The following is a 16577-nucleotide window of genomic DNA, read 5'->3' as shown; positions in this document are numbered from 1 at the left end:
GGCATATATTCACCTCTGCTATCTATGCTATATCAGCCTTCGTTCCAACATCTATTTCCGGATTATCCCCATAAGGATTACTCTACATGGATTTTTACTACTGGAATGAAACTACACTTCAAGTACTGTTCTCTCTTTTTACCACTTCATACTAAAAATATCCGCCTATGGATATAATAATAGATTACTTTATTTTTTCTGTCTCCGATGAAGGGAAGTACTGGATCTTCCCAGAAACAGCTGTAAGACTCTATCCATAAAATACTTCTCCAACCTTACCATTGCTCTCTTTATCTTTTTATTTTTATGTATATGTATATACATACATATATATATATGTATATGTGTATATATATATATATATATATATATATATATATACACACACACAGACACATATATATATATGTGCATGTGTGTGTATATGTCTATGTATGTGTGTGTGTGATTATATGTGTGCATGTGTGTGTTTGTGTGTACCCTTGTCTTGACATCATGTGATCGTATATATTGTTGTAAAGCTCCTTAGAGAGGCAAAGAGCACCGTTTGACAATGTAAAAGACCATATTTCGCTTGATTTTTCTTACATCAAAATATATTTTTTCTATGGATAGTTATATATCATTTGAAATTTCTGCATGTGAACTTTCTTCTCGTATACTTTTGATCAAAATCTGAGGCTTAAATATCGTGCCACATCCCCTCAACCACCTTTGTATTTCCACCCACTCTCCACATTTGTTCTGTTTTTATTTTTGATTACTGAACAGTAGTGCTCATTGTAGTTCAATGCACTGGACCACTATAACTCAATTTGTGTTTAAAAAGGTACAGGTATGAAGAGTTCCGTTTTGCTTTATTTTGATATAAAAATAAATGGGGGTAGGTCAGAAATACTACAATTAGCCTTCATTTTTACAACATGGGGCCAGCTAGTAATAATAATAATAATAATAATAATAATAATCTCTGCAGGGTTCTTGAAACATAATCAGTAAACAAGTGTCATCTTATTCTGTTGGTTGTAGACAACTGACGCTGCATCATACCCAGCAAAATAAGCTGAAAGTTTACACCCAATAATAATAATAATTTCAAATTTTGGCACAAGGCCAGCATTTTCAGGGGAGTGGATAAGTCAATTACATCAACTCCAGTACTCAACTGATACTTATTTTATCAACCTCAAAAGAATGAAAGGCAAAGTTGACCTTGGCAGAATTTGAACTCAGAATGTGAAGATGGACAAAATGCTGCTAAGCATTTCCCTGTGTGTTAATGATTCTACCAGCTTGCCACTTTAATAACAACAGCAACAACAATAACAATAATAATAATAATAATAATAATAATAATAGTAATAACTTCACTAATTCTTAATTAGATATGAAATCTTACATTAGAGTTTATTGTTTTTATGTATCTTTCTTTATATAAAAAGCTTTCTTGTATTTTTGGCAAATGCAGGTTTATATTATTGTCATCCATATGCCATTTGAAACCTAAAATTAATATTTTCCCTTTATATCCTTACAGAATAAGTATGAAGATGCTGAACCTTTGTATGAACGAGCTCTGAAAATTTATGAGGATAGTTTTGGTCAACATCATCCAAGAGTGGCTGAAACATTGAGAAATTTGGCTGTGATGAAATTTAATCAGGTAAGAAGCAAAATTGAAGTAAAAACAAATAGAAAGTTCTATTTTTTCAGATAATAGGAATTCAGTGAAGTTTGGTTCAAACTCCATAGTTTTATGGGTGTTAGATCATGATATAATGAAAAGATGCATTTTTTGGGAAAATCAGTTGACAAGTTGAACTCTAAAACTCAAAACTGTGCTGAATGACAAAATACGCTAATTCAGAAAACTTTTGGTAACTAGCCAGGTCAATGCTTTTCTTTAGTCTTAGGTTAGCTCACTCAAGTTAACTTACCATGTCATATTCTTAGGACAGGTTTGTGTAATGCTTGCTTGTTCATGAAAGTGGTATTTTGTCAGGTAAAAAACAGTTCTTCAAAAATGCTTTTAAAATGTACCTTAAAAGTTTCAAAATTAATATTTAATTTTCTTCCTCTTCCTTCTCTTCTTCCATTCTCCCCCTCTTCTGTATCATCTTCATCATCACCATTACCAAATGTCTACAAGCAAGGGTTGCCTATGGGTCTATTATCACATTACTCATAACAGCTAGTCCTTTATTACTGTTATGTTAAGGCAGCAAGCTGGCAGAAACATTCACACGCCCGGCAAAATGCTTAGTGGTATTTCGTCTGTCTTTACATTCTGAGTTCATATTCCGCCTAGGTTGACTTTGCCTTTCATCTTTACAGGGTCAATCAATTAAGTACCAGTTGCATATTGGGGTCAATCTAATCGACTGGTCCCCTCCCCAAAAATTTCAAGCCTTGTGCCTAGTGTAGAAAAGATTATTATTGTTATGTTGGTGTTGAACCCTGAATGAAGAGACAGGGTCAAACACATTCTAGCCATCACACACCAAGAACTTTGAGTAGATTTCTTTATGTACGATGTTAGGCTATGATTCCAGAGAGACTCAGCTGCTTTTCTATTAGGTTGAGCAACCACATCAAGACTCTCTGGCTCATCATATTCCAGTCCATAGAGGAATATATAACTGCTAAGAAGGAAATAACAGGTAGCATTGCAGCTGAAACAAGCAAATCCGTGTTGCCTGATCACAAAGCAGCTGACAGAATCAGCAACAACAGCAGTAACAGTATCGATGAGTTTCCACCTTTGCCTCCAAACACACCATCTTCATCAACACCAGTCTTACCACATCATCCACCAACACAGATATTGCCTCTAGCACATTCACTTTGGTCTCAGGAAACACCACCAGCAATGAAAGCTTCAACTACAACAACAGTATCAACAACAGCTCATTTGAAAGGATAACACAGATTTAGGAGCAAGTTTCTTTAGAAGGAAGACACAGGAACGTGAACGAAGTAGAAAAACTCTTCAATAGATGAAATAGAAAAACCATCTTGCCATCCCTTCAGAATTGATGGAAAGGGCTGCCAGAATAATTATTTTATATTGATGTGTTTTTAATGCCTCACATATCCAAGTTAAAAAATGAATATACTTTATAACTTGAGGATAATAATACGTCTCTGTGGAAGTGAGATGTTTCTCAAAAGCCCCTGGTGTATAAACATTCAATAGTCCTGTGCAGCCATGAGGGTCTACTTCCAACATACCTTAATCAGCATCACCATAATTAGACATCTGGTGTGTTGTGGTATGTGTAGTAATCAAATGCCCAAATACCCTGCTGTCAGAATACTGACAGCAGCAACAAAAATACAATTGCAGTAACAGCTTCAACAGTCAGATCTACATCTACTGCAAAAAAACATACACAACAACAACAGTGGTTACAAAGATGAGCAGTGCAAATCACAAATCATTTATTGTAGAACAATTATGTCTGCAAGCAAGAGATATCACTCATCTGTATATCCAGCATCTCAGAATCAATCACACACACAGTCTTACACCTCTTATTCCCAACACAAACTTAGTGGTTACAGAGATATCTTATTGTTTGATAAGATTGTGAAACCATAGCAAAAGACATGTGTCAGGGCAAACAGGAAAAACAATTCTAAAAGAAGGCTTTTAGAATTTAGATCCAATTCTAAAAGCAAGTTGGATCTATTTTTAAATCATCCATCACCAATGACACCATCACTAAAACAATACTCACACAACCACAACTGCAGCTACAAAAGAAAGCATTAAAACTAACGTGCATACACAGTGAACAACAACAACAAATACAGCAACAGCACATTCAGTCAAGCTGAACCTTTAATTGACTTCACAGTTGATCTGATGCAGTGGTACTTAATCTATCGAACTCCGAAAAGATGAAAGGCAAAGTCGACCTCGGCGGAATTTGAACCCATACAATAATACTGTTGCAAAAGAGGAGACCTTAGAGAAAAACCTGTCAACCCCACTTCTCTCAAGATGAACTTGTAATTCAAACAGACATGAACACTTACCTCACACTTAAAAAAACTATCCTGCAGACAATGGCTCATCCATTTAAAGTCAGACAAACAAACTTTAGGCAGGCCTTTCACTAATTCTTCCTACACCAATGAGGAGGTTGAATCAACCAACCCCCTCAAAGACTGAGGTTGGTGACCCCTCCCCCTTTGCTTTTTTTCTCTCTGACAAAGATGCCTGTTCTCAGAGTTGAGTGTATAAATGTGTGCAGTCAGGCATCAGCTTGGAAGTAAGGTCACTTGCTCAATGATCTCAGGTCTCTTGAGATAGATATCATAGGAGACCAGGATTACTGGAGTGCATGCACTCACCCATTTTAAGTAATTGAGATTTTCTCATCTCATAGTTTCTTAAGATCAGGTGGTGGGGTGGCAGTATTATTGCAGAAATCCTTGAATCTCAAGGTATGGACAATGTTCCTGGATCCAGATGATGAGTTGGTGGTTTTTGATGTGAATGGCAGTGAATGTGGTGCCTTTAGAACTAGTGGTTGTTTATACCCCAACATGTGTTGTAGGTCAGATTTCTTTGGACATCTAGAAGTAATTCTAAGGAGATCCTGATTATTACTGCTGGTGAGGGGTTTGAATTGTATTTTAGATGCACAGAAGGACTGCGTTGGGGTTAGTGTATAGAAAAAGTCTTGAAAACCTACTCAGAAGTTTCCAACCCTCTGACAGGCATTGACTGGATTTCTCTGATGTGCCAGTGTGGACATGGAGCAACCACAGCAGGTCATCTAGACTGTATTTAGTTAGAATATTTGTTAGAATATTTGCTACATTAGTAGGATGTCCACATTTCACACTAATTGGCTACATAGATCACGTATTTGTGATCTGCTTAACCAACTTAGATAGACAGTAACCCAGTTACTGGAAGTTGAATATGTCCTTACAAGCACACAAAAACAAGAGGGACTAGATTGGCGAATTAGTCAAGCAGCAGCGAGCAGAAACAGTTATCAACAACTAGGATGCCATGAAGCGGGTAATTAGAGCAGACTCAATAGTGTTTAGCAAAGAGTTAGCGATTGCGTGGAATAGATTAGAGAGAGAACTAGTTAGCAATCTGAAAGAGACAATTAGTAAAGGCATCGTGGTCAACATACTAAGCAAGAAGTGACCTCTGAACATTTTCTTGAGGATCTATTATCAGAGCTAAGGAATATGCACTTAAACACAGGGGAACAAAAGTTGTTCTATGGGCCCAACTGGTGGAGATGCAACATGGCAACAAAGCTGCATTCAGATGGGTGCATGTTACTAGGATCCAAGCAGCTTGTTCAGCTTTCCAGCAGCATTTGAACTCAGAAAATACAGGGAAGAAACTGATTGCTGCAATGTATTTAATCCAATGTTTTCATGTGTCTGCCAATGTACACTGTCTTTTGTTATAATCATTATTGCTTATTATTATCCCATTCTTCTTTACAGGAGGATTATAAAACTGCTGCCCGATTATATAAGAGAGCCACTGAAATCAAAGAGACTGAAGCCAGTTACACAGGAAAGGACTTCTCTCGGTGCAGTTCTGGGGGTGATACAAACTCTACTGTGAAAAACAGTGAGCGAACTGTAGGTTAGGCTCAGGAAAGAACACTTCCTTATCGACCATACAAATAATTGTTTTAGTAGTTTCAGGACTGCTCGCTCACTATTCAAATATGAGCTAATCTAGTGGGCCTGTAAATATTTAGCTTATTTAATGAGATGTTAATATATTGGAAGGTGTTTCTGACTTGTGTTTCAATAGAAACATATTGCCCATAGAGAGTTCACAACTACGTAAGTGAAATGATAACATTATTAACTTATTTTTTGTTGTTGTTCACAATTATACATGTTTGGGAAATGTTGTCGGGAGTACACAAAACATTTCAGACCCTTGATCAACTGAAAAGTTATAGAAACATATGACTATGTTGCTAATATTTACAATATTGTTAACTATATTCTGCATCAATATAATATATAAAAATATAATAGAATATAAATTACAACAACTAGCTTGATATAGATTGAAACAGTTGACTTACCATATCAGATGCAGACCAAAAGATTTATATTCTTGAATGTAAATCATCTGGTTTGCTTCAAACTGTGATGATCCATCTCTTTTAATCAATATCAATATAATTTTATATATAGCATGCTGCACTTTCAACATGTAAAGAAAGAATTTCTAGCTGGAATTACAATCCAATCATAGACTTATAACTAATCCACAGTGAAAACTAAATGTGATTTTTTGCAGTATCTCATTAAAGACTCACTGTTTTAGTTTAAAATCTCTTTGTAAGTTACATTTGATTCTTCTATGAAGTGTTTTGAAAGTGATATCTTGTGGTGCGACACAAAAGCTAATTTCTTTAAACGTGCTTTTGTAATGTTCATGGCAATACCTTATATTGTATAAGGAATTTGAATTGAAACTTATATTTTCTGAAGTAACCAAAGTGCAGTTGTATTTGCTGTCTCCTTAGTTTCTGTACAGGCCAAATGTATTTTCCCTTCTCATCAGAATTTCAAAGATAGTAATATATATTGGAATCAAATGTTTACTTCCACCCTTATAAAGTTAGACTATTATGCCACAGGTTTACTAGATTTATGTGTATTGACATAGTTTACTATCTCTATACCTGCTGAAAGTTAGAACCCAACAACACTGTTGCCAAAAATAATGTTACTTTGTCTAGATGGCTATTATTAAAACATTACATATTTCTTTATTTGCTTTCCACATAGTCATTACTGCATTTCACTAAAGACATCATTGCCTTCAATTTATTCAAAAGAAGGCAATACACTAAAGGGTTTCTTAATGATTTCTGTAGCTCATCAAAAATATCTAATATCAATAATGAGTTTTTTTTCTTTTACATAGAATTGTTACTTAGGTAATTAATCCAGGTAGATTGGGTTAATGAGTTTTAGCTGGAGGTTCAATGAGAAGTTAGTGATGACAATACAAAACGTCAAATTTTAAATTTGAACAGGTAGATTGGCAATCTACAAACTCAGCTGATTGCAGAAATTATAATGAAACTGAACAACTAAAAGCAAGAACATATTGTAAACAGTTATATTGAAAATACAATATAAACTTAATACACTTAATAAATGCAAGCATAAAAATTCAGATCAGATATGATGAAAGTGATTTTAATGAAAAAGGTTACAAACATACATAGATGTTTGTAACGTGCAAGCATTCTTGTATCCCCATGCAACATACAAATATGTTGTGTCTAGTGATGGTATACTCTCAACTTAATCTTCACCAGTTCTTCCACAGCCAGACACAATCAAATATTTACCAGACTGTTGTTTGTTTGTCTTCATCTGAAATTCCATTTCTTAGAACTGTATTTTCTTCCTAAGAATATTGATGTCTTCCAATGCACAACTTCTTAAATTGTCTTTCAAAATTATTTTGATTAAAGAGAAACAAGTTCTCTTTTTTTCCAAAATGTTTGCTTCCTGCCAGAAAGCAATTGGAAACCATGAATCATGTTAATTTCAAGGAACATAGAATGGCTTTACCATAGTTTCTTTCATGGGAAAGGTTGGGGTGTAATTGTCACAGCCACCAAGCTAAAAGAGATTTTAATTTTACACTGCTAACCTAACATGTAGTTATTAGCTGTACCTCTTTATGGTACCTGTTTGAGCCATCAATAACTAAATCTCTTAACCATAAACAGCACTACATTGCTGCTGACAACCACCACCATTCACACTTCAGGTTGTAGTGTTTGTAGTCTGTTTAATTTGCTGCAACACCACTTAGCAACAAATACTGTCTCATAAATAGCAAAACATTTTTTCTAGTCATATTATTGATAATTTTCTGTTTTGTTATAATAATAAAAACGGTATTTTCTTGTTTCAGTTTATAAACATTTGTACAAATCTAAAAGAAAAGAATTAATAAAATGAGAAAATAAAGTAATTTATATTTTAGTAACTTTGTTGTTCATTATCTTTATTTAGAGATGATGAAAAATAATTCATCATCATCATCATCATCATCATCGTTTAACGTCCGCTTTCCATGCTAGCATGGGTTGGTGAAACCGGATGGCAACACCAGGCTCCAATCTAATTTGGCAGAGTTTCTACAGCTGGATGCCCTTCCTAACGCCAACCACTCAGAGAGTGTAGTGGGTGCTTTTATTATTATGCATTGTGTGGTGAATTTGACTTTTATAATTAAACTCAGAGAATGATCTCTCTTGCTGATTTCAAATTGGGGAAAATATATCTAAAGTTCATGATTTACAGTATTCAATGATATTTTAAATTTGTTAAACCATATTCTTCATTTACATATGTCATTTGTTTGAGCCCTTGATCAGCCCTGATGAAGATGATCTATGATTAAAGATGTTTCAGATAACTAGGATTACATCATCCATTAATATACTTTCTTTTTTTAAGATTGTATCTCTTATTTGTGTGACCCTTTACCTTTTAGTTTTAAATGTTCTTAAAATATATTCTATATAAATATAAGATTCAGAACATGAGGAATTACACTGATCAGATTAACATTTACACGCAAGCTAACAATGCATCTATAAGACAACATTGTTATATTTTAATTAAATAAACATGTTACATCTAGCAATAAAAGCATACTTGAAACATAAGTTTTCCCTGAAAAATAAATTTAACCAAAAGCTAGCAATGGAGTATATATGAGTATTCCGATCCATCTAACCCTAAAATATACGAAAAAAGCAGTGCCAAAAAAGAATGATGATATATTAAAAACTTTCCATTAATGCTTTTCTATTAACACACTTCTTTCTAAATACCAATGAGGAGGGTCACATGAGGTATAAGTTAGATAAAAGTTGGTAATCTTGTATACAAGATCCTATTTAGAACATTTAAGAAAATATAAAAGGGAAGAGGTAAACAGCTTTTAATCAAATATTAACTGAAAGAAAAGGCAAACGTAATAAATGATATATGTGTGTGATTGGGAAGCAGCATGAAACAGGTTGTAATTTATTTGTGAACAGAGACTGCAACTGAGATTCCATTTTGGTGGCCTCGAGAATAGCTGGACTAATGATGTATTAAAGGAAATGAAAATTTAAAATCTTATCAGCATATGCATGCAAAGAGTCAAGAAAATACCATAAGAGAAAGCTACTTGTTTAGATGAGAGTACGAAAGTCGTAAACTTCATGACTAGTTGTTAATATTGGGCAAAATATACATTTCCTTACCATATACATTTCAAATAAAGTTCAGTTTTAGCACATTATATTACACAATGGAGAACAAAATGAAGCAGAAAAAATATCTGTTGATACAAATTCTGTATATAGAATACAAAATATATAAAAAAAATAATTATGTTAAAAGTAAAATATATTAAGTAAACTGCACCCTAAATTATTTTCTGCTTGTGGGAAGAAGTCTGATGGCAAAAATTCAGGAAATTTGAAGTCAGCGATAACCAATGAGGTAACAGAAAAAATGTCCGTATGATTCTATAAAAGTTGCACTTATGAACACATTGCCTGTATATGACTAGATATAACAAGAAAGGTATTGTATAACATGAGATGGTCTATAAAGCCAGTATAATTTGATGAGATACCTTACAACCACAATAAGTCTACAAACAAGCCAAAAATAAAATGCTGTTCTAAATGTAAATGAAGTACAAACATATTTAGCATAAACAATACTCTTCACACAAGTTCCTCAAAATCCACAACACAACACTAAAGATGCAAACAGTACAGAGAGAACAGATACAATGGGTACTTTAGTTGATCGACCCAGAAAAAATGAAGACCAGTGTAAAATTCGGCGCAATTCGAACTTAGAACCGGAGTAAAAACTGGAACAAATACCGTAAAGCACCTTGTCCGACGTTCTAACAATTCTGCTTAGGCATAAAACCAAGAATTTAGGGAGAAGAATTGTTCGATTACATCGATTCCAAACTCCGAAAGGTTGAAAGGTAAAGTCAATCTCGACGGAATTTCAACTCAGAACGTAAGTGCCGGAAGAAAATATTGCTAAATGTTTTGTTCGGCAGCTAACGACTCTGCAATGGCGTACCAATACTTCAACTGACTACATTGGAAGCTCCAGATCTTGGGCTACATGTCGTTAGAACATGTTTCCATCAACTCTTACTTCAAATTTACAAATCCTAATTGTCAGGTTATAGTGTTTCCCACCCATCGTTCACCAGCTCAAAAATTATGTATAAGAACTCAATCGTTCTTTCTAAATGTACGCTTCAGAGGTAATATATTCGTTTTTGTTTCATATTATCTGGCACTCTGAAACTCGACGACAAGCATTTGCTTTCAATAGGTGAAAAACAGTCCGTAAATGACATTTGTGCAACAATTCAGTAGAAATGCCAGTTGTTGAGTGCAAAACAGAGTAAGGACCTGTTGACCTCAAGTGTCCCTTTCCTGTCCACTTTTGCCTTCTTTATTGTCACTTTTAATGCGCGAACAGTGTACTCAACTCAGTCGTTAGAGGAAGGATATTATGAAGCGGTGAATACATGCTTTATTCCATTAAAGTTCATAAACAATTTAAACTCTGTACTTACTAAATACGCTCCATCGTCACAGGCTAACCATGAGTGGCGAAAATTCTTAGTTTCATCCTTATGGTTGTGACAGCTGATGATTTCGTGATACAGACTTCCATCCATTTTGAGTATGTATCAACAACAATTAAAAATATATGTCCCATAAATGAACCGGCAAAAGCTACGTGCATTCTTTCCCATGGCAGACTTGAATATTCCCGAGAAAGAAGTGGAGTTTTTTCGACTGCTATAACCTTGAATGTGTGTTTCACAAGCCTTACATGTCATTTCAATCTCAACATCCACGTTTGGCCCTCACACATAGCATGGAGCGAAAGCCTTCATGCATGCTGTTCCCACATCGATCTAGTGTAGCTCTTGTTACACCTTCAGTTTCAATCTTTGGAGGGACGACTACACGATTTCCCCCACAGTGCCACATCATTTTCACAACCCAATTCTTCTTGCTTGTTGAAGTATGGCTTCATTTCAGTAATTGCAGCCATTTATCTTTAATTCAGATACCCTACTCAGAATAGGATCCCTTGAGGTCTCATTTCAACCACTGTAGCAGAGCAGTTGATTAAATCAATTATGTGAACTCTATTCCCTCAACTGGAACAATTTTCCACAATGGAATTCACCGATAGATATCTAAGACAGACACCAGCACTGGAGGATCTGGTACGGTACTCTAATTAGAAGTTATAGATTTTCAGGAACAGTACCTAGCGTTGCACAAGGGCTGCAGCAGCAAAAGGTGGAACTTTTTTGTTTCCAGCAAACAATCCCAGCAATGTTTTGCGATCGGTGTAAAGAGTGAAAAGAATGACCATGCAGATATTGAAGTGTTTGATGGCAAACTTCAGTACAAGGCCTTTCTTTTCTGTGTAGGATACTTTTTTCCTGCAGCAGACAGTGTATGTCTAATGTAATGCATAAGATTTCCACTCCCATTATTCCTTTTATATGCCATTCTTTTCTACTCTAGGCACAAGGCTCGAAATTTTTGAGGAGGGTGCCAGTAGATTAGATCGACCCCAGTACGTAACTGCCACTTAATTTATCGACCCCGAAAGGATAAAAGGCAAAGTCGACCTCGGCGGAATTTGAACTCAGAATGTAAAGACAGACGAAATACCGCAAAGCATTTCGCCTGGGGTGCATGCCATTACTGTTTCTATTCCACAGAGAGAATCATCTACATGTACAAGAACTGGTTTGAATGGGTCAAAGTGAGTCAAGAAAGGTGCAGAACACACCATATCCTTAGTAACTTAAGAAGCTCTTTCCTTGTCTGGACCTCACATCTACACTTTACTTTTTTTTTTAGCAAACGATTCAGTGGCTCAATGACTGTTAACAAATTTGGTAAATGATGTTTATAATAACTCAACGCTCGCCCCAAGATAAGCTGTCAAGTCAGTAGCGAGTTTGGAGTTGGGGCCTCTTGTATTGCCGCAGCTTTCTCTGGAAGGAGAGTTATGTCTTCTTCGCTAATCCTAAAGCCAATGTAGGTCTCTTCTGGAAGAAGAAACTGACATTTAGTTTTTCCTAATTCAAGTCCTGCTTCATCCAACACAGACAATAATATTCTCCGAAGATTCATAAAGTTACTGGTATCACTCATTCCAGATATTAGAATGTGATCTATCCGCACTTAACAGAAAGGAATGACTCTTCTTAAGTCATTTCCCGATGACAGACGCCTAAAGCTCTATGTACCTCGAATTGCAAGTGAGTGGGTTGGTAGAGGCCACAATGAACATTAATAGTAAGCAGCTCTTGTGTTTCATCATTTAATTAAGTTGCTGATAAGCATGATTCAAATCAAGCTTACAAAAATTTTCACCCCATTTTAAGGTAGCCAATAGATCCTCATAATCTGACAGTACCAGCATCGTCTTTGAGCACTGGAAAGACGGAGGAACAACAATAAGAATATTCAACTTTTTAATGATACCATGTCTCTCCTGTCAAACCAGTTTCTTCTCAATTCGGTCTTTTATTGAATAAGACATAGGATGAACTCTACACCCACTAGCTTAGCTGGAGGAGGGAACGCGGTCCGCTCGGGCGGCACTTTTGGGTATGCTGTAGGCAATATGTATTTTTTTTTTTTTTTTTTTTTTTTTTTTTTTTGTGGGGTCCGGAGGTGGCAAACGGAAGGGCCGCCTCGGGTAGCACACACTCTAGCTACTCTAGTGTCTACAACATCGTGATGTTGCTGCCTTATTAATAGGTAACTTTACCTTAAATTCCTTTAAACGGCCTAGTTTGTTGCTAAAAACTTATTCTAACTCGGTTAGAAGCTCCAATTTCAACGGCATTTCTTCCCCCAACCAAATCAAATATACTTCTTTAATTTAAATTGACTCTCTTCATCCGATTTCTACTCCACAACATAAAATCCTCGCCTTCGACAACCAATAACGGCAACTGACTCTCACTTCTTTCGTACATCAGCCACACTATAGGGCTTCACCAACACTCTGTTATTCGTTTTAACCTTAGCGACGTCTTTTGTAGAATCCTTCAAATCACCCAGTTTCTTGAAATCTTCGAATTCATCACTGAGCATGAAGCACTTACGTCTACCTCCATCATCACCTTCTGATTATTCACCAACACCTCCCCCTGTACTGACGGTGAACATGACCCACACATTGCATACAATTTCAACATCTCCATTGCTTAATCTATCCTTACCCCCCAACAACCATCTCCCATCTCATCAGATTTTCTGTCGTCCTTTCTTTTTCATTGAATTGCCAACATTTTCGACGAATATATCCGATACGCTTATATGCAAAATATTCCTTATTTTTTAAAGAACACACATTAGCAAGATGATTAGTATTTCCATAATAGTAGTATTCACGTTTCGCTGGCAGCTTATGAATAAACTTTTCAGATTCAACTCCTGGCAGGTATTACACATACTGAATGTTCCTAGAACACTTCGTGGCTGATTCAATTACCACCGATATTTCGAAATCTCTCTCAAATGTCAGTATCTTTTCACTGAGCAATAATTGTTGAATTTTCTCATTCTGGACTCCCACTGTGTAGTGAATCTTGCAGGCATGAAGTGGATTCGATCCACCATAGTCAAATTTAAATTAACACTTCAACAGAACGTTTCTCATGGTAAAACAATAGTTTTTCTGTGACAGCAGTTTTACATTTGCCAGATTGCTTTAGCTAGGCCGAAATAATGTCTTCACCACCTGACCTTTCTAATCTCTTTATTTCACCAAAAGCTAGAATTAAGATAGCAAGACCACCAACTAAATCTATTGTTCTCAATAATTGTCTATCCTTCTGGATAGTTATAAAAACAAGACCCTGCAAGCAAAAGACAGTTAGTCACTTGGTGATGACTCAACTAGTTGGTCACTTGGTGACAACTCAGTTAGTGAGAACTGAGTCTGGCTGACCGGCTGAACAAAACGCCATCTCTAAAGATAAGGGCACAAAAATGACAACTATGTTAACTCACCAACGCAGTTGTTTCGTCCCAAACTCTCTCACTCTCACTGGCTCACTTTATTTTCTTTTACAGCATCACTCTATTTCTATCTGTACTACTACACAATGACGAGAACACAAACACAGTCGATACAAACACAGTCGATACAAACACAGTCTGTGTATGTGTGGAGAGAGAGAGAGAGAGAGAGAGAGAGAGAGAGAGAGAGAGAGAGACCACAACTCTGCTAAATGCAAGTTTGAAAAATTTGGATCAAGGTGTTAACATTGAAGTTGTTTGCCGATGATACTCTGTGGATGAGGCTCTGACATGTGCCATACCAAACATATCTATCCGGGATAACCTCCACCTCACGTGATACATCATAGAAAGGGTGGTAAAGAATCTGGCATGGGTGGGACTCTGATCAATTTATCAATTTGCATCAGTCGAAAGCTTTGAATAGGGCTGGCCTTCAATACTTACCAGTTGTCTTCAAGGCGGTAGGTTTCGGGTCCATCTTCAGAATCTGAATCGTTGCAGTGTATCAAGTGAATGGTCACCAGTCGGAATCGGCCAATAATATGAAGTCGGTCCATCAATGGTACCCCCTTCTTTCACCTTCTGTACATGCTGACGCTAGTGCCGCTATTACAGACACTGGAAGCTTCGAGGGGCGTACTCCAAGAACTAGGATGTGGAAGACTCTTGTTTGAATATGCGGATTACATCACCTTCATAGCGTCAGACACCAAACATAAGAAAATGATCAACACTATTATAAAGGTATACGAGGCAAAAATTAACCAGGAGAGGTAGGTCCATACCATCCAACAGTTTCGTTGGCGCTGGAGGAAGACCGGTTGAATTGATCGGGGTTTAGTTACCTTTTCCCAGTTGTTGTCCACCTGGAAGTCTAGACCTCTAGATGGAAAAGAATCAGGAAAAGGTAATGAGCAGGGTGGCTGAGAGGAAATTATCTCTGAATGCTTGGGTGGAGATGGCGAATGCCTCCATTACATCGATTATCTATACCACCTGACCGTCGTGCCTTGTTCTGCTTTATGGCTAACCAGAATGGACTGCTTCGAGTTTCACTGGTCAGACAGTCCATTTATTGTCATCATCAGCTGCGTAAGGGACTGAGCATGGTGTAGCTAATGATGCAGAAACATACTGAGACTACATCTCCCGCGTTTTCTTGATGGTGAACAGGTGTCGTTAGATGCGCTTTTCTGCAGGTCATATCTTTGACAGAGCTGCAGTCCTGAATCAACCGTAGACCGGTGGAGGGCGACTGACACCTTGAGTGCCGTCAGGCGCTCACAACATTCTGCCGGTCGGGCAGTTCTACCATTGCATGCATCTCCCCAGTAAATTTGTTAAAAGGTTGGTGTATGTGTCGAGGGCTTGTTAAAAGTTTGGTGTTTGTGTCGAGTGAGTGGGCCTACTCTAAGCTACACCTTTAGGTTGAGGAGTAACTAGGAGAGTGGGGCACTTGCCATCGTACTTCTGATAAGTAAGGTGACACGGGATCTATGGGGTGTCTTAGCGTTTTCCACCCTATTAATTGATGTTCTTGAATTTTTTAACGTTCCTTTGTCTTTGTGTTTTTGTATTGTCCTAAATGTTTTTCGATGCCCTTGTGGCCAATAAAAATATTATTATTATTATCATTGAATGAGGGAGCAGTACACACCAGCAAAGTGCCACTGGAGTGCAAGTATATGAAGTGTAATATACCAACCATGACTACCAGTCTTATAGGGGACACCAGGTACATGCATCACAACCATATGTGATCTCATATCAAGATAAACAGTGCTAGCACGCTGGACAGCATTTCGTCTGTCCTTACGTTCAGAGTTCAAATTTTACTGAAGTCGACTTTGCCTTTCATCCATTCGGAGTCGATAAAATAAGTACCAATTGAGCACTGGGATCGATATAATCGACTTATCCCTCCGCTGAAATTGCTGGCCTTGAACCAAAATTTGTAACTATTATTATTATTATCATTTTTCTTTTTATCTCAAGTTTTGTTGTAACTCCTGGAATCTTGCATGTGTACCGGGCTTGCTGCCTGCAGCCTACGGTACCACGCTACCCGTTCTTTTCAAATATCTAATACTTTCCTGATTTTTCTGGCTGTGTCAAGGAAGTAAACCTTTTATAATAGTTCTACTGGGCACTCGATTCCGATTTCCTTCATATTCCTCTTGATGCCTTCTGATACTGTTCTCAAGGACCCAACAATAATTGGCACAATCTTCACCTTCTTCATTTTTCAAAGCCGGACTATTTCGTTCTTAAGAGGATTGTTATTATTATTATTATTATTATTATTATTATTATTATTATTATTATTATTATTATTATTATTATTATTATTTTATGTTTGACTTTTGCTTTGCATTTGTACAAGTTGGATCCAAGTCTCACCCAGAGACCTCAAGGGACAACAAGTTAGAAGTT

General features: G+C 36.6%; 1 protein-coding gene across 1 annotated transcript in view; it reads left to right on the top strand.

Moving 5' to 3' along the window:
• The window catches only part of LOC106876833 (nephrocystin-3), a 96142-nt gene extending 88122 nt beyond the window's left edge, over positions 1-8020 (top strand). The window contains exons 29-30 of the mRNA XM_014925551.2: positions 1538-1663; positions 5485-8020. Coding sequence (XP_014781037.1) covers positions 1538-1663; positions 5485-5634 — 276 coding nt within the window. The 3' untranslated portion in view covers positions 5635-8020. The remainder of the gene's footprint in view (positions 1-1537; positions 1664-5484) is intronic.
• Positions 8021-16577: the final 8557 nt, after the last annotated feature.

Source organism: Octopus bimaculoides, chromosome 1 (assembly GCF_001194135.2).
Source record: "Octopus bimaculoides isolate UCB-OBI-ISO-001 chromosome 1, ASM119413v2, whole genome shotgun sequence".
In the NCBI taxonomy this organism is placed as follows: domain Eukaryota; kingdom Metazoa; phylum Mollusca; class Cephalopoda; order Octopoda; family Octopodidae; genus Octopus; species Octopus bimaculoides.
The sequence above is the reverse complement of the archived record's forward strand: the minus strand, read 5'-3'. Positions and strand labels throughout refer to the sequence as shown.